At 44.4% G+C, this 18,895-nt stretch overlaps 1 protein-coding gene across 2 annotated transcripts in view; it reads left to right on the top strand.

Moving 5' to 3' along the window:
- Positions 1-18,895, top strand: part of ALPK1 (alpha kinase 1) — a 54,173-nt gene that overhangs the window by 432 nt on the left and 34,846 nt on the right. Inside the window, exons 1-2 of one of the 2 annotated variants that reach the window (XM_069769916.1) lie at positions 2,349-2,946; positions 18,387-18,619. In XM_069769916.1, the coding sequence (XP_069626017.1) occupies positions 18,499-18,619 (121 nt within the window). In that variant the 5' untranslated portion in view covers positions 2,349-2,946; positions 18,387-18,498. Of the gene's footprint in view, positions 1-2,348; positions 2,947-18,386; positions 18,620-18,895 lie in introns of those variants that run through there. The other variant, XM_069769844.1, reaches the window with a different exon arrangement.

Below are 18,895 nucleotides of genomic sequence, written 5' to 3'. Positions count from 1 at the left end.
TCGAGGACGTGATCCAGAGTTTGCAGGCTCGGGTTTTAGACAAAATATTTAAGGTTCAACCCCCCCCCCCCCCCCCCCGCCCCGATTAACACTTTGAAAAGTAAAACACTTTAGTAAGCAGCACGTTATAAGCATAACAGTTGACTGATAGTGTTCTTAAACGGAGTGTTTTCAAGTATTTGGTTATTTGCTTTAAGCAGCAGTGATTCAGCTTCATTGCACTGCCTTTAGGAAAAAAACTAATCTTTCCTTGGCTGCTGATCGAAGCTGAGCTGAAAACTTTCCATTTCACTAGAAAACCTGAGGCAGCGCTGCCATCTGGTAGGAAAAAATGAGCAACTCTCATTCGGCCGCTTCATTTTTCTTATTAAGCAAGATTACTCCCAAGCACAGAACAAGAGGCAGAGTGTAGGAAAAAACCTCTTTCATCTTGGACTCAATCCTGGATAATCAGTGTTCTTCCTTGCCTGTGCTTGTACAGCATTGTGATTAGCAATGTGTTGTGTCTCGATAAGTGCTGTAGGTTTGATTGCTTTGGCACGGGCAGTGAAATACTGTGTTGGTTCATATAAACTATTTTTGATTTGCGGGTTCCTTTTATTTATTCCACAAACAAGTAAATTACTCGTGGCTTGATAAGTTCCTTTGTATTTCTTGCAGAACAGCTTTTATCTGTACGCAGGCTAATAATACCTGCTGTGTATGCCCTCCCCTTATATCAGAAAAAAGGGGTTAGACTGTGTTTTGCAAGAAGTCACGTTGAAAAGCAGAAAGAGAAGACAGATTCTTCCAAGTTTCTCCCTTAGCAGAATGCCTTTCCTGCAGCAAGTAGGGCTGGGCGTGTGTGCTCACACAAAAGCACTTTGCTGCCTTCTGGAAAAGCCCGAGTTGTGCAACCCTGGTATTTATTGCATTTGTTGATGGTTATAATTGTCAGCCCTTCAGTTCCCGAAACAGCCTGCTTCCTGGGCCGCGAGAGAGCTTTTCTCATAGGTTTATTCCCGTACTTGTACATATTAAAGTCTGTGAGTACTTTTCCTTTTTTTTCTAGGATTATCTAACCTCATATTAACCGCATGTTCCTTATTAGTTTGTGATACAAGTATAGCTCTGTGTGATTTTTTACAGGAGAGGACAGGAACTGGATTTACAGCATGCTTTTCTCTTCCCAAAGTTTCTAACTGGTTGAAATGCTGCCAGGTTCAGGAACACAACTCCAGGTTTGCCCCGTGTGAGAAAAATAATTCAGGCACTCTGCTTGTGGGTTTTTTGGGTGATCTTCCTGCTAAAATGGTTATGTGGTCTGCTAGAGTTAATTTCCTGTATTACAATAACTTCTTTTTTTAATTGCTATTTCTTTGGTCAAAAGCGAAACTGCAAATAAATGTGTAAAGCTTTATAGGCTTGAGCTGCACTGTATGGTGAGCAAGTTGCTGGGACTTGGGCCAGGGGACCTGATATCAATGTTAACCTAGTTGCTCTTACTGCCGTCCTGTTTTTTGTTGTCTGCACGAACGCTTCCGCCCCTGGGGTTGTGATTTTCCCCAGATGTGCTTTCCTTTCCAGAGCATGAATCTGCTCTGGCATCTCTGGAGTTATCCAACGGATAATCGAGGTGATGGAAATTTGAGCCTTTCCCCATCGGATTGCAAAGCTGGTGGCACGTGGCATTCCCCTGGATTACAAAGACAGCGTGGGACATGAAAATAAAGGTGGAGCAGAACCATGCTGTCCTTTCAAGTTGTCTTGTAGCTGGCTGGTTTTCAGACACCTGTATTCATTGCCTTGCCAATTCCTACAGAGTAGGAAGGCCTAGGAAAAATCATGCTCATTACTTTAAATGGACGTTTCCTGCTTATGTTATGCCTGGTGTGGCTTCTCTGTGTAGTTATTGGTGGCACATTATCGATGCTAGCTATTTGGGCTAGTTAAGTATTTGTAATGCATAGGCTGAAAGACTGAGGTGGTTTTGACTTGGCAGTGGTGGTGTATTGTTTTTCTAACGACTGATTTGTAAGGCTTCGGATAACTCTAGAGCCTAAATAGGTAAATCGTGAAAATGGAAAAATACTGTTACTGAAATCTAGAATAAAACTCCTTAACAGCAATGAGAAGTTAAGAAGCAGGCACTCCTTTATTGCAGTGCTGGGCACACGGGGGATCGCTCCACCTATCGTGTGCACCTGTCTAGTCTAGCTGTGCAGGTTAAATACACACCTGTTATACATAGTCACTAAAATTCTAGAAAATGTTATACATAATCATTAACTTTCCGATAAATCATTAGCATATATAAATGTCTTTTCACGCAGGGGCAGTGATAGTCTCTGGTGGTCTTCAGAAGCCTGGACCAGTCTGAAACTTCCTATTTCTCTCTGCTATTTAAATTAACATGGTGAAAGTCTCCTTACTGTGTTGAATCAACAAGAAGTCTGGCTTGATTTCAGTGGTGCTGAGATTTCACCACAGTTGGGTCCTTCCCTCCTAAGGCCAGGTTTTACATGCGATTATCAAAACTGCCAATGTAGTGCTTAGGTTTGCCAGCTGTGTGACAGGACGGGTGTAGGTGTAAAGGGGTGATTGCACTTGTAAATGTTGCGTAAGTATGATTTCCGTGGTTTTCTGGTGGGCCTTTTTTTGGTTACCGGCTTTCTCACTCACTGATACAGCTTGTCAGTGGTGTCATCGTGTGAACATTGAAGCGGATGCAGTGACCTAGTGAGACCTCTTATGTCAAACCTTGCATTAGAAATGCTTACAGTGGATTTGAATGCATTGGGGTTTGGTTTTAAGGCAAATACGTAGAGATGCCGTTTTTCTGCAAGGTGGGCCTCTCGCCACAAGGGGACATCAGCAACGCGCTCGTGTTTTGAGGTCATGCGTGTGAAGATGTGAAGTGCAGCATCTGTACTGGGGTTAGCAGAAAGCCTGTGAAGAGCGCAATAGGTGAGCAAGGTACCTCCCAGCCCTCTCTGCATTCCCCTGGTTTGTGCAGCCCCTCAGGCACATCTCCCGAGGGACGTGTGCTCTGTTTGCCGACTTTCCCCAGCATTAAATGCCTCGCTCTTGTCTTGCTGTGGCAGTCGCCTGTCTCGTGGGCCTGAGCTTGCTGGGTGGCAGGGGGCATGCTGCCATTGTGCCTCCCTTGTTCAAGGGCTTGTTCTTCTGGGGTGGCACAGGGGTGACCTGAAATCGTCCTTCAGTCGTTCGGGGATGTAGAGAGACACGGAGGAGGAGGTTGGTGAGAGCTGATTGCTGCTTTAGAGCCATAAAATCCAGGCTGGTGGATGTGTCTGCTTGTGCGTAGACGATGCTAGAGTATAATAATATTCACAGCCTATACCTGTAACACGTGTGCTGGGTTCATATACCAACCTGTGCCCTCCTGCCAGTTTTCCTCTCTACTTCACAGCCTATTTCTTGATCCAAACCACGTTAGCACTGTGGAGGGTACAGGGACAGGGGCCAGTAGGTGGCAATGTGTGACCAGACATGGGGAGCCACCATTTGTTTGGGGGGTTCTGGTGTTTTGTGGTTTGGGTTGTGTTTGTGGGGTTTTTTTAAGTCAGAAACTTTATTGTGATATTGTGAGAGCTGTTGTAGTACTTGTAGGTTAATGGTAATATTGGCAGTGGTAACTTCCAAGAGTTTGTTTGGGAAAGGCGTAACAGAATACGCAGTGACCTATAGCTAGGTTCTGCAATGAGTTATTGCTACCGTACAGCAACCAAGCACCTCATGTTCAAACAGGAAGGAAATAGGCTCTTCTCAAAGACATGCGTATTCCAAAAATAAAGCAAGATATCCAGCTGGATCTCAGCATGAGAGGGAGGAGAGATGCATGGGAAGGAGGTGTGTTCACTGAACTTTTAGATCCCAGTGCCAAGAACAGCTCCACTCTATGAAGCAGAGGGGAGGTCTTGCAAAGGAAGAAGAGAGAGCACAGTTCCCTCTATGTTTATTTACTTCTTTGCTCCTTGTTTACTCAGGAAAAAGAACTCTTCCATTTCCCGTATCATCTGACCTGAGTTAAACTGATGAGGAAGCTCGTGCTGACTACTGAAGAGAACTGTTTCTTACAAGATAGACTTTGTTTATGGCACTCTCCAAGTTCTCATTTTCTTTCTTTTTCTACTTCGTGGTCTGCCCTTGGTCCTCCTCCTGAGCCCCTTTGGCTTCTCCCCTTTGCTTCTTTCTTGTCTGTCTGCTATCTCAGTTTCTCTTCCATCTTCCTGCCCCTCTTGCTGTCTGTTGTTCTTCTCTCTTGCCATTCTCCTGATTGTTTTTCCAACCCCCTCTGTCGCTCCCTCCACCCGTTGTTTGTTTTTTCTTTGGGGCCTTTCTCCCTCTGTCTGGATTGTCTCCCATTCATCCATCCCACTGCCCTTATTTCTGCTTTCTCCCCAGTCTGCTTTTCCTGCTCTGTGCTAGGCACCTGTGGAGTGATTTACAGGACAAGAGAAACCATGCAGTCATGGGGCAGCAAGTAAACAAACACGGGGAAGAGCCTGGGAGGTGGAACAGACTGATCTGTCTGTTGGCATCATGCAGCAAGACCCAGTAGTGGGTCCTCAGCATTTCCCTCCTTATTCTCTTGAAAGGATGGCTGCCCTCTCTATGAATAACTGGTAGAAATCCAGGGCCAGAAAAAGAAAGCACAGCAGGGGACACTGTGGAAAGAGGTGGAGGTGTTCCTTGGGACTTGGAGCCCCTTCTTTATTGATGGCAATGTCTTCAGCGGAAGGTTCGTGCTGCTTGGTGGAAGGGAAGCTCCTGTAATTCCAACTTTCTTGGGACAAGAGGCAGAAAAAAAAGAAGAGTAAGGGAGGTTCTATGCCATAGAGCAGGTGCTTGCTTCTTGCTCAAAATTCTAAGTAAATGATCTTTAAGCCCTGATACAGAAGAAAAATTGGCAGCTATTCCCTACTGTCTTTTTTTTGAAGTTGGAACAAAGCCCGGAGTCTTAATCGTGTTGGAGCATCACATTTCTCAGAGAAGAGTGCCTTAATGAATTTCAGTAGACCTCAAAATGAAAAAATAATTTGTGCAACCTAGAAACGTGTCGGGGATGAGTAGTCTGTGCACAGCTGCTGATAGTAACTGGGCTTGGAGGATTCCCCTGTGTATTCTAATAATAGTTAGGAAGCTGTGGGGTTTTTGTTGGTGAGCCCTGCTGGAGTTCTCTTTGTTTACCAATAACCGTGAGTTCAGCTTTCAGTTATTTAGTGGTCATCTCCCATCTTTGTATGTGGAGGTGATTGACCAGTTGAAGTTCTGCTCCCCTAGTTGTACGTCACTACAGTTCTAGCTGGCATATACATCTCCCCACGTTTGTTATTTTGTGGAACTTCTCTCAAACTAGAAAGAGAAAATACTTGGCATACAGATAAGGCTTTTCCTTCTGTAATTGCTTCCAAGAAGTATGCAGTTCATGTGTGATTTTTTTCCCCCCCTCCAGTTACCCTGTGAACTTAGTACATATGATCTATGGTATCTTCATGATATGTCAGTTTTTGACCTTGTCAAATTCACAAGCTGTATGAGACTGGACCTTATCAAGGCTTGCTTAAGAGAAGTCCGTGTTGCTGTGGGTAGCCCAGCACGCAGCGTGACACCTTGACTTGAGTTCTGTGCCACAGAGGGCATGCCAGCAGGTGGAAGCTCCATCTTTCACATCAGATCTCACATTGAAGATCTGAAAAAGAGAGGGCTTGAACTGGTATATTATAATCATTGAGTGAGGGTTTATTAACCTTTGGTATCTCACTGATCAACTGTGACAATTAAGAGACTGACAGCAGTTCTTTGCAAGAACTGGAACAACAGGTTTCCTACAAAGATTACAGTAGAGGTAAGTATGTTCTTCCAAGGTCATAATCCTTGCATTTCAGTTTGATGTTCCTTGCTCTTTGCTATTTTCTCTTCTAGAGAGCTAAACTGAGGAAACTGCACTTTCTCAAAGTATCCAGATACCAGCAGTAATCAAAGGCATCACAATACATAGTTTGGCTAGTGGCAAGTACTTTAAATACTGTATTGGGAATTGATAAGGTTCTAACAATAAAATTTATTTGTTACATTAAAAAAATCTGTTTCCTCTTGCTCTGAAACAAATCCACTGGAGTGTAAAAACTGTGAGAATTGATATAGACTCCAGGGAAATGGTTTGACTGAGAGCAGAAGCTTCACGACTCCAGCGCACTTTGGAGTAGCCTCCAAAACACCATCTCTGTACTTCTTTATATTCACCACTTGAGGGCTGGTGTGATCTTGTCTCCAAGGTATATAGTAGCAATTCTAAATGCGTTGGATTATCAACATTTTGGATGAGATAGTATTTTGATAGCAAGGTGCTTAAACATTGCCTTTACCGGGACCAAGATTTTACCATAGGCACCGCATCTGCTCACTCTTTCTGGTTTGACACCATTTAAATGGAGATAATTTTATGTGTACAGTGCAGACTGAACAGAACCAACATTTCCAGCTCCCTTCAAAAGCGGTGGTTGTACAAAGAAAGTTATTTTGAAGAGTTAAAGATAAGCACTAAAATAAACTGTCTTTTCCTGATACGTAGCAGGACCAGGGAATATAGCGCTTCTTCCCCCCTCTGTTGAATTTGTATAGATGTTAAGGTGTTAAAGATTCTACATTCTGTGCTGTGTGGCAATAAAAACTCTACTCCATTATTTCAGTTTATAGCATTTAAGGGCACTCAGCTGTGAGAGATGCAGCCTGCCTTGGACGTATGTGGCCTTTTGGTTTTGGTTTTGTTTTTTTTCTTTTAGAGGTGCGTATGATTGTGTCCCAAGCTACTCTACCTGCGATGTCTTTGTTGTGGAGCTTACTGGCACAATACAACACTATCCATTTTTCCTTGGATGGAGGCTTTAATTGTAGTTTCTAGTGAATCAATTTGGTATTGCTTTCGCTTCTAGCTAGCATCCTAAAACTAAGTGACGAAAAAATAGACCTTAAATAAATGTGAACCTTGCTGAAATAAATGTGAGCCTTTCCACAGAAAAGGATCTAAGGTGGAACAGAGGCAGAAAGAGAAGACAAGAGGGAACCCAGTTTCAATAAATATTCTCACTTTGGCATCCTCTGTCTCACTCTGGGTTATACTGGCTGTCACCCTTTCAGATTGAGCCGTTGTAACCTGCTGTATTTCAGAAGCCTTGCTGGACTGTGAGAGAGAGGATTTGCCCAAGGAAGCAGGTGCCTGGTTCATCTTTACCTTTTATTGTTCTTGTAACGCTCCCTTGGAGCAGTTGCTGTCTGATGACGTTTAGAAATAAGGCATTTGTATTACTGTAGGCTCATAGGCTTTGGTTATAAATTGGCATTGAGGGGTGGTGAAGGCAGCCGTGTATCCTTCCTCTCTTGTGCAGCCCCTTGCTTGGGACTAGGGAGGGTCTGTCCCTTCCAGAAACTCTTGGTGATGAAAACAGTAGGATTTCACAGCACAGGGAGCATTGGTTTATGGCTCTGTGTATAGTCTCACAAGGGAACACTGTTCAATAGGCTTCAAAGTGATTCAGCCATGGCATAACCGAGGCTGTGGCCACATGTAATATAGCCTGTAGCTCTTTAAAGAGGATTAGCCTTAGATCAGGGACAGCATTCATTGCTGGATTTCATGTAAAGTAGAATATGCTAATGAAATGGAAATGTCTACAGCAAACATTGCATAATATTGTAAACCTCAAAACTGAGCATTGTGTCTTGATATCTCTGCTGAAAGTCAAACTTTCTGTTTGTTACTTGGAGAAAAACTGAAGTTTGTAATATTACCACAAGCTCTCTGTAGTAAATTAAGATTTAGTTTGCAGTTTTACAAGCAAAGTTAAAAAGATAACAACAAACATTTGAAGGTGACTTTTCAAACATTGTTGAATGCTTTAATGCTGTCCTGGCTCTCCAATAGAGACAAAATCCACCATATCTTAAAATATCTTCATTTGGGTTTTCTGCAACAGGCATAGGCTTGGTTCGATCCTGTGTTCTCTCCCCGTCTGCCCTTCTGTTGCTTTAAACACCATGTTTGGGCTTACAAGAGTTTCAGCATCAGTCCTGCAGAGATACAGTATTTCTGACATACGTTTCTGAGCCGTTTAATCTTTTTAAGGCACTTTCTGTCTGTATATCAGCCTCAATTGGCAGTGCAGTAGGCTTGATTTGCCTCTCCTATTTCAGTTTTATGCCATTTTTTTGAATGCTTGAAGTTTAATATTGTATATATGTTAAAAAAGCTCCCAAACTTCAAGGGGACCCATGATTCAAACTGTCTGACTTGAGATGTTGTGAAGGATTTTATTTGCAGAAGGTCATGAATGTCTCTCAGAAAATGGTTCTAGTAAGAGTGCTGGGAAATCACTGGCCACTTCTGAAAGCTTCGCTTGTATTGTTGGATGTAAAGGAACCCATTCTTACTGTATTAATGTGCTGTATGTAGTTTATTAAACCTAGAATCATCTTTATTTTTAATGTCATCTATTTGTAAGCTTCACAGGAGACTTGTTACGCTGATACGAAGCTGACTCAGTGCCTGGATTTGAAACTTTTGCTCGTGGAAGCATTTAGACCCACTATGGGTGCTTTCCTCCTCGCACAAGTAAGCAGGCATTCATGTGAGGCCCTGTCTTACCAGCCCAGCAGTGTGTATTTGTGGCCTGGGGTTTGATGCCCATGCAGCACATTAAGACAAATGCTAGAAATAAAATACAGTGATAGACATTATGTACCCTGACAGGCCATTTTGCTTCTGTGTACTTAAAAATGGTGACTTGAAGTGCCTCATCCCAGTCTGCTGGGGAATAGAAGTCCAAAGAAAGCCTTTGGGAAGAAGATCCTTCTGGCTCCGTTTCCAAAACGTGAGCTTTCATTACTTAGTAGTTTTTTCTGTATGCACAGCTCCATATCTTAGGATTTTGTTGTTCTGGGCTTTATTTTTTATGGTGGTGGATAGGTTGTTTTTTGGTTTTTTTGTTTTTGGGTTTTTTTTTATTTTGCCACTTGGGATGGGTTTTTTTCTGTAGACGTGGAGGGTGGTGATACATATTCATGAAAGAGAAGTATTTCCAGCCCCTGCTTGCATTGACAAAGACTTAGCTGTTTCACACAGCAAGCTGACTGGAATTGTGTGGGGCCTGCCTGACCAGATTAGAGCAAACAGCAAGCTTATTCCTCCAGTCATCGGGCCTCCCCTTCCTAACAATTTCCCCAATTGTCATTTTGACAAGGCTGTCATTAGGTGATGGCTTCTTTTGGCCATTTTCAGATAAAGATAATTTCCTTAACTTCCATTTTATTTGACAACAAGTAGTTTGGGAGAGAAAGGAAGTGCTTCAGTAGTTTATGGATTAAGGGTTTGTCACTTCAAAGGCATCTTTGATCTAAAAATATGTGCTGTACCAAATTCATTATGTCCTTTTTTTTTTTTTCAGAACTTCTTAATTTATTGATCTGCCCCTCAATTATTCCCTTTTTTGCATCCCCTAGTAGTACACGAGATAGCAATGGTGAGGGGAAAGTGCCCAAATGGCCTCTCTAAAAAGTCATGACCAGGGCAAAACAACAGGTGCTTTTGTTCGGCACCCAGCGCCGGCTCCGTGGCTGATCTGGTTTTAGCCAGAGGTCCTGCCTGCTCCTGCCGTGGGAGGGATGTGTGGCTGGGTGTAGAGCTTGGGTGAAAACTGGGAGGCAGAGAATTTGTTTCATAAGAGATGGCTTACTGCACATTTTGTATTTGTCTGGGCCGCTCCTCTGGTTTAACTAAATGGCCTAAAAACATGGATCTCGGGCAGCGAGCATTTAGCAAACCGGAGTTTGTGTAGTTTAGTGATCAGTTTTGACTCCCTGGTACCTGCTTCCGCCAGCTCTATGCGGTTGGCAGCTGCCTTGTGGTTTTGGCTTATACACCTTTCTGTGGGTGATTGCCCCCCCCACATGCCACCCCCCTGAGACCCTAGACTGTGACTGCTGCTACAAAAGTGCTGGCAAATGACCTTCTCTGATTCAGGGTAGCTTTGAAGTCAAGTTCTAGAGCTCCTTTTTTTTTTTCTTTTTTAATAGCAGTAACTTTAGTGAAGCTCCGTTCTGTGTATGTGCTGCACTAAGAAATCCCAAACCTCATTCTAACTAACAAAACCAGAGAAGCTCTTTTCCTGGTCTGTTTGCAACTTAAATACTCTTCCAAAGCTTAAGCTCAGCTTTGGAGCAGGCAGGTGCAACAGCCATTGAGTATGTTGCTTACCCGACACCATCCACCCGAGGAGGTACACTCGGAACTGGACTTGAGGATCCTTATGGGTCCCTTCCAACTTGAGATCTTCTGTGATTCCTACGTGCAGGTCTGCATGGGCAGTATTTCTCTTCGGGTACTTGGTTTGCACCGCTGCAGGGAGAGCGGGATGTGGTGGAGGTTTGAATATGGATCAAGAGCCAGGCTTTTGCAACGCCTGCCTTAGCTGTGTCAGGCACCAGACTTCTGTTTGACCCCTCCTCTGCTTTTTAGGACTGACAAAACTCTTTGCTGTAGCAGTGTAAATCTATTGTGGTAGCCCATTACACTAGCCTTATGCAGGCTTAGCTGAGGCTGGGATTTGTTCTGTGTTAATATTAATATCTGTTCTACCTAATTACTTCAGCTTTTTCTGTAATGTTATCTCCGTATTATACCCAGCCGGCTAACTACCTCCTTGCTGCTGGAGGCTGTTCTTGATCCCATTTCTAAACAGAAGCACTTCTGCTTCAGCTCTGGCTGGGGTAGCTGTGCAGAGGCTGGCTTTTTTTTTTTTCCTTTTGCCTGCTAATTGGCTGAGACCACCAGAATTTGGAGGACACAGATGTCACTGATAGTTTGCCTAGGGAGCACATTCATGCCCATCTGTTGCAGTCTAGAAGGCTGTTCATATATCCACAAGGCCTTCATTTAATTCTTGTCAGAAAGTAATGTAAATCCAGTTTACCTCAGAGGTCACAGCCAAGATTTATGCCAATGAGCCCCCTGCAATTTACACACACTGTAGTTGTATAGGATGAAAAGAAAGCCTTTCATGTTGGTGCATATTAACAAGAAAGCTTGCCTTAGGAGAGGCTTTTTGATTGAGATTCTTCCTTATTTTAATACAGCCAATGCCAGTTGGTATATCCAGCTTTACCAAAAGAAAACATCTAATCTTTAAGCCAGAGAAGTAAACTAACTAACTAAATAAATAAATAACCACCCTAGCAAATCGATTTTTTTTTTTAAACCATCTTTTCTCTTTCATGTGGCAAAGCCTCTGTGTACTGAAAAGAAAGGTGAATGCTCTAGCAAAACACAAGCATGTGTGCATTGAAATAGTCAGGAAACTAAGTTTGCTTTCTGTGGAAGATATTAACTGAATCACTGAAACCTTTGCTAAATTATTGTAAGCATATTTTCTTTTTCTGTTTTTTTTTTTTTTTTTTCTTCTCGAGCTGCCAAATCTGAAAATAAAGTTGAGCCTGTTATTTTTGACACACGTAATGAGAAGGACTCCAGAAGGCTTGTGCGCAAATCCACAGGAGGCAGAGCAGCTGAGAGTGCCATATGATGTGCATGCTCCCTGTTACCTGCTGAAGGAAAAAACACCAGCCTCAGTGTTCAATTGCTCTTCTAGGGACAATCTTTTGCATTTTTTTCAGTCTCCTTACAGAAAGCAAGGGGAGACAAAATATCATGATAGGGAGTCAAGATGGGACTGTAACTCAATCAGCTGCAGGAGGGGATGCAGCTAGAATAGATCCAGCACTGCCTCTGTGTTGTGATTTCACCCCTGTCCTCCTTATTTAGCAAGAAACTATACCAGCTTAAGAAGCTCCCTCAAAAATTAGTGTAGCTTCATTGACCTTAGTGAAGCTATGTGTAGATAGGCCATGGCACTCTGCAAGCTGCTGTGGGCAGTCTTCGTGTTGGGCAATGAATTACTTGATTAGAACAAGGAAACTGGATTTCACAGAGTTGGAGGCAAGGATTCCTACCCCAGCACTTGCGAAAAATGCTGTCCCACCATGTGGTGTTGGCATGGCTAAAGTGCACAGGAAATCCAGTTGAATTAGACCGGAGGGAAGGCTAGAAGTGCAAGTGGTACAGATACTTGAATTGAAAAACAGCTGTTAAAAAAGAAACACTCTTAAGTACTTTGATTATTAAAATTGCTTGTAAGAGCAGGCAGAGAAAAGTAGCACACAAAGATGGATCAGGGTGTGCCAACAAGATTACAAGGGGGTTTCAGAGTTGGACGCCTCTGCTTCTTTAGGCCCAGTGTAGTTTGAAGGTGTTCCTTTCAGTTATGCTGGCTCCGCTCTGAGGGATCTTCTTCCCTTTTCCTTCTTCCTTTTCCCTAGTTTATCCGGCCAGTGGATTTTACCTTGACAAACACTTTCAAATGTAATAGGCATGAAAATCAGTATCATTTGCATGGTATCATAATGACTGGAGCGGTTTGGGATTAGGAGGGAGGAGAGCAAGGCATCGAAATGAAAACAGGGCTCAGATTCTAAGTTCCAGTGTAGCACTTAAAATAATTAAAATGTTTATTTGAAAGTCAAAACAGCCTCAGTCATAAATAACTATCCATTTCTCGATTGATTGTGTCGAGTCCCAACCGAGAGCTCTGGGAATAAGGTTTATTTGCTCCCTGTTGGGATTAATCCATAAACGTAGTCTCCACATGGAACTCATCAGGTCTTTGCTTCCTCTTCATTAGTCTCCCTGGAACTGGAGGGTAGCCTGAATAAGATGAAAATTAGGATAATATATTTTCAGAGAGAAAAGGTCTGGCAATCTCTAATTTGTGTTTCAGGACTATAATGCTGTGGAAAATCTCCCAAATGATGTTGTCTGAGAAACCAATGCTTGTTATGCTTGCCGTATTTGAAGTTTGAATGCGGCAATTACATCTTCTTTTTCTTAAAGAATCCAAAGCTAATTGCAGCCTTAAACTAGCGAGATAGACTCCCAGGCTTCCTTCTATCCACAGTAGAACTTAAAATTCCTTTCTCTTGACAGATCTTTTGGTCTTCTAGCCCAAGGGCTCTGAAATGTCACAGTATGGCCCATTTCTTATTAAAGAGATCATTTCACTGTAGCCCACCCAATTCCTCCCTGCTTTCCTCCTTCCCTCCTTCCCTCCCTCCCTCTTGTTCTGAACCCCAGCTCCGATTAGAGGGCAACCACAGAAATACACTTTCTCATCCCCAGAGACCTTTGTAAGTTTTGGCTTTTTTTCATCATATTTGATGGAAGAAGTTATTTTAATCCAGGCTCCAACCAGAAATGGCACAGATTTTTTTTTTCATAATTTCTGTTTTAAAGTGTCTAACAATTACATCAACCATTTAAAAACACTCTGTGCCCAAAGCTGGAGCAAAGGAGCTTTCCTGTCACCAGAACATGTGTAAGTCCTCAATCTGATGCAAAATTGGTTTTATTATGTGTTTTTTAAAGTGGTAGCTACAGCATTTGTTAGTGTGGTTTTAGACAGCATTTTTGTCTACACAGTTGTGCAGGATATCAAGCTGCAATTTTTATCACTTCAAAACTGTAGTCTCGCTAAAGTACTGGTTCTTAGGATTTAACAGTACTTTAAGAAAGCTAATTAGTAAGCACTGAGAGAGTTCTAAAGGCCTCTAGAAGTTTTAGGTGGTTCTGCTGTTCGGCTTTAGTCTCAGGTCCTGCATTTGCCCCAGGTCCATAAGCTGTGTGCTTGGTTATTTTCACGTCCCAGCTGTCATTCAGTGCTACAGCTGTCACAAAACACAACTTACAAAATGGCATCTGTGTAAAGGATGCTGCTATAGTTTAAAGCTCTTCAGTGCATTTTAAGCTGATTTTATGATGCGAGTCATTGGCGCTAGTAATGGGTCTCAAAAGGCTATCTTCCTTCTGAGTACTAATGTACAGTTTATTGCACTTTTCTATATGGTTCCAGCACTTTGTTGTTGCTGCTGTTGTAAATCATTATTTATTACTCTAAGTGTCCTTGCTGTTTGTTCAGTTCTTTGGAAAAACGTACTTGAAGCAAAATTTCTCGCTTGCTGATGTTTATATATCACTGTTAGAGATCTGGCAGTTTCCCGGTGAGTTAAATCTTTACAATCCTAGGAAGCCAAGTGCTGTACTTCTACACTAATTTAAGCTTCCCTGCTAAGCCCCATCAGTTCTTTGTGAGACTGGCAGTCTGTGTGGCTCACAAAGCCACGGGGCCCTCCTGCTTACAGTACAGACCCAATGTGATCTTCCAGGCTGCAGCACTGCAGCCTTCCAGCCTTTCCTCAAGCTGGGTTTAAAAGACTAATTTTGGGCTCTGGACTGCAGCATAGATAGATAAGTTGGAGTATGTCTGTAAGATCCTTTGGATGCTCTTAATGCCGTGTTATTTTTTGTAAAGGCAAGTATCCCAGCACTTGTTTGCTTTAGTGCATCTTCATAGAAAATTGTGTTTATGAACATATATTTACCAGGGCTGCGAGGTGGCAGTCGAATGCAGGCTTTCTCCAACATGCTTCTACATGCTCTTGAAGGAGTCTTCTCCGCTCAGTCGGACTAATATTCACAGCGGACCTGAGATACATGTATATGTGCTCGGCGATTACTGGAGAGGACTCCCTAGAAAACAAGATTTTTCAGAAATCAATTATACAAAGGAATGGAGTCAGGGCCAGATGGTAGGGATGCTTCATCCCAACCTGGGAGGTACTCATGGGACAGCCACACGCTCGTTCCCACAGGGCTGGGTAATCAGATAAATCAATTAGCAGATGTCAGTGCAGTTAACAGAGCAAGCAACACTAGCATAGGTGTGTTACTGTGATTACAGCAGAGGGGGCTGCTTTTCTTTTCCCCGATGGCTAACCAGCAACTGGATCAGCTTTTCTAGACCTGGCAGGGTAGAAGGAGGGGACTCTGCTTTTCCCAAGAGTCTGCTTTCTGGGTGTTATCACCAGGTTCAGCTGTCTGCCCTTGCCGACTTGGAGGTGCTTAGGGAGAGGGGGCCTTTCAGAACTAGGATGTGGACTAGGACCTTGTGCTGAGAGCAAATCCCATCGGTGTGGTGGCCTTTTTCTAGAATGACCTTTGTCAGTGGCAGATAGTTCAGCCCCGTCTCCTGGGTGGACTTTGGACCATGCTGTAGCTGTGTTTCCAGCCCTGTCTCTGGCCCCGTCTCCTTTTGCTCTTGGCGGGAGCCCCTAAATGGGCCCTGTGCCCCATCCATCCCTTTGCTATGCAGGGGATGATCCCAGCACCCTGTTACCAGCACCCAGCTGTGCTCACCTGGCTCAGAAGCTATGGGACGGTGCCCTGCGTGGGGTAGCCCTGCTCCGTCTTACTTGGAGCTTAAAAAGATGGAGAACCCTTTATGGATTTATCTTCTGCTTTGTGCCTTAATGTTCTGTACCAGGATGGGGAGAGAAGCACTAGGAGAGGCCTTCAGCTATAAATTCTCTATTTGTGGCTTTCTTTTAACTTTGCCGTGCTTAGAAGTTGTATTCTTGGACTATGTTCATACCTGTGTGTGCACCTGTTTTCTGAAAACACTCTAAATCCTCTCCCAGAAAGGCATTTATAATACAAAAGCAACTAGAGAAAAGGAAGGTAGAAATATCAACTTGCGTAGAGCTATGAAAGGGAAGGGAAAACAGCAGAAATCCCATCTCAGGGTTTTGTTGGAGGGATGGGAACTGAACCTGAGTGCAAACTTTAACCTGCTCTCATTATCAGAACTCTGACCTGTATTGTATATTTTATTTGATTTATTTTCCTGGTGGGTTAATTTTTTAACAGCTTTATGAGCACAGAGTTGGTTGGCTGAGAGTCACAACCACAGCAATGAAACCTGTGCTGTTCCTCAGAGCACTTTTTCACCATACAGGCTTTCTGTTCATTCATACGGTAGACATCTCGCAGACCCTGACAAGCTTGACTTCACAGCACCCAAGGTTTATAGCTGTCCATTGAGAGGCCCAGCAAACAGGCCTGATCTCAGATGACATCTCTGTTCCTCTCTCGTGTATGTGACAAGGAGAAACGAGGCACAGTGTATGTGACTCGACATCATGAGGACATCAACAGCAGACCTAAGAACTGAAGCTAGCACCTCTGTATCTCAGTCTGACGCTGTACTCTTGAGACTCCCTACACAGGGAGTTGGACTCAGAGATCCTTAGGGGTCCCTTCCAGCTTGAGATGTTCTGTGATTCTATTCTGTGATTCTGATTCTTACGGGAGGATGGTTTGTACCCTCCGGAATGTGAAGACTACAGTCTGCTTTTGCGGCTGGTTAAATATTGTGCCAGGACCTTCTCATGCCATGATCCCGAGTGCAGCTGGAGCAGAAGGAAGCCCTGCCGAGGTGCTCCATGGTGTGGGTTGCACAGAAAGAATTGACACCAGCAAAACACCACTGTGATGACAAAGCCAAGCCTCAGATGATGGGAAATGTTGAGGATTTGACAGTGTTAGTCTTGCCTAATATTTATCCGTGGCTCTGCATCTAGCTGATTTTTTGCTTGTCCACTGTGCTCTCCAGTTGATCCTATGTGCCTGTGCTCCTGCCCTCAGTCTCCCTTTTACAGCTACTTTTAAAATTTCTTCTTTCTCTGACATTTGTCTGCAGTCAGTCACAGCCCCACTGACTAGCTCCTGCCTCCGGGCTCTTTGCTGATGAATCCCATCTTTTGCCCTGCTCCACCTGCCCTTCCACGGCAGGCTTTCTGATCCTCTCTGCTTTCGCATGAGTGCATCTCTTTTGCCCTCTGCTTTTCAATCTGGCAGCTTGCTCTTACTTGGTGCCATTGAGAACACAGGCTATCTGCCACCAGCTCCAGGATCCAGCGATCCCAGAGTTGCAACAGAAAGGAAAAAAACTGTCTGGAAATTTAGCTGCTAAAATGTAAGTCGTTTCTAGTCAGCAGAGCAAACTGTGCCTCTCTGTGTGTTCCTTTGCACTCCCCTTCCTCCTTCATAGCCTTACTATTTCCCCAATTTTAGAAATGTTTTCACAGAGGCTGTTTCTGACTACATTATTTCAAACTGTGGGAGTAGTTTTCTAAGTGAAAGCATCACCAAATTGGTGGGAAAAAAAACCCAAAGTATTTCTTTTATGCTTCATTTTTGAAAGCCGCTTGACTGTTTTGGCAGATGCTGAGCCAGATACCTGGGATGGAAATTGTGGGGGGGGGTTCTCCATCGCCGTTGGCAATGTCCTAAGCACCTGAAGGACTTGCGGTGGAAAAGTTACAGCAGGCCAGCCTGGCCTTGGATAGAAGCAGTCTAAGCAGACGCTCTCAGACTTTTGCTACTAGGGACTTTGCCCAAAATTACTGCAGTAACTGGAAGGGATTTGGCATTGGTACCCTGCAGATCTCGTGTGAGTTGCTCTACCGTGTATCCAGAGCCTGTGCCTGGCTGCTACCAGCTGACGTCCTCAGCCCTGAGCTGTGGGTGCTTATGGGTGCCCGTGGCCCCTGCCCTGAAGGATGCTCAGCAGCACCCAGGCAATGCTGGTGCCAGGAGTGCTTCCCAAGGGTGGGGGCATGGGGTGGGCAGCCTGGGGAGGCAGAGGGATGGCATCGGTGCGGGAGGTGGGAAGGAGGGGATTATCAGGTTTAGAAAGGCTCCTGAGAGCTGGTCTGATTGTGGAGACCTGGCTGTGACAAAAAACGAGCCTTGATGTGTTTTTTTTTCAACTGGATCGAAAGCCCCAGTCCTTTCTGTCTGTCACAGAGCTGGTGGAGCTGTGATCAACTCCAGCGCCCATCTAGAAGGCCTGTGGCTTTGTGCTAGGTGAGCTCCTGCTGCGTGCTGCAGCATCAGCAAAAAGACTTTTCATTCTGGTGGGCTCCTTCAAAGACTATTTTTGCTCCACTGCCTCAACCAACCTGTGGTAGGACGCCGTGTTATGTGGCAGGAACGGGGCTAGCGTGAGAGGAGGTGAGCGAGCAATGTGGTCCTAGGCCCCAGGGTAAAAGAGACGTCCCCCACGGTCTGATAAACGCACACAACATCCTCCGTGAGTTCAGACCGCGCACGGCTCTGCCATTCAATCCCGGCTAACAGCGTGCGACAGCCTGAGCCTCCCAGGTGCAAAGGGCTTCGGCACAGCCTGGCTAGTCACTTCCCTGCTTGGGGTTTCACAGCTCCATTGAAGAGCCCGTCCTTTCTCCCTGGCACCTCGGAGATGTTCGCCTCGCACAGTTTGTCACTGAGACCCTGCAGTAATTTCACACACTCCTCTAATAAAGTCCTCCGAGGCTGTCATGTATTTTCATGTATTTCCCCTATTATTTCTCCCTGCTTGAGCCTTTCAGATAATTGATGATACTTTAGTTAATCATTTTCCCCGTCCTTTGTTCACCAGGTACCTCAGCCTTGAAGGGATCCTTTTCATTTAGAATCCGTGTCTTCTCTTAAGTAATTGATCACCGTGCACCCGGGGACACCCAATTCACAGCCGAGTGGGATCAGCCTTCATGAATAATCAAAACGCCGTGGCCATGCTGCTGCAGGAGTGCAAGCAAGCTCTGGACGCGCTCCTGTCAGCAAAGGCTGACACGGGCGAGGAAGACGAGCGAGAATACCAGCGGTGCCAAGGTGAGGTCCCCAGGAGAGGCGGCAGGACCACGGCAGCAGCCGCCGGTCCTCAGCCCTGCCCTATTTTTCTTCTCCTGGCAGATGAGTGTCTAGAGATGCCTGGATTTCGAGGCCATGAATGGGATGCGGGCTACAGGCAGGCAGGGAAAGAAGTCCACTTTGTTGCAGTGAATTGCTGTCAGTTCTAATTTTAGGCTTCAGTAAACATGAGGCTGTAAGGAACAGTTTAGTTTGGGAAGACAATGCCCACAAGTTTGCTGATGCACATAAATTTCA

This window comes from Haliaeetus albicilla, chromosome 1 (genome assembly GCF_947461875.1).
Source record: "Haliaeetus albicilla chromosome 1, bHalAlb1.1, whole genome shotgun sequence".
NCBI lineage: Eukaryota > Metazoa > Chordata > Aves > Accipitriformes > Accipitridae > Haliaeetus > Haliaeetus albicilla.
This window is presented reverse-complemented; position numbering and strand designations above follow the sequence as displayed.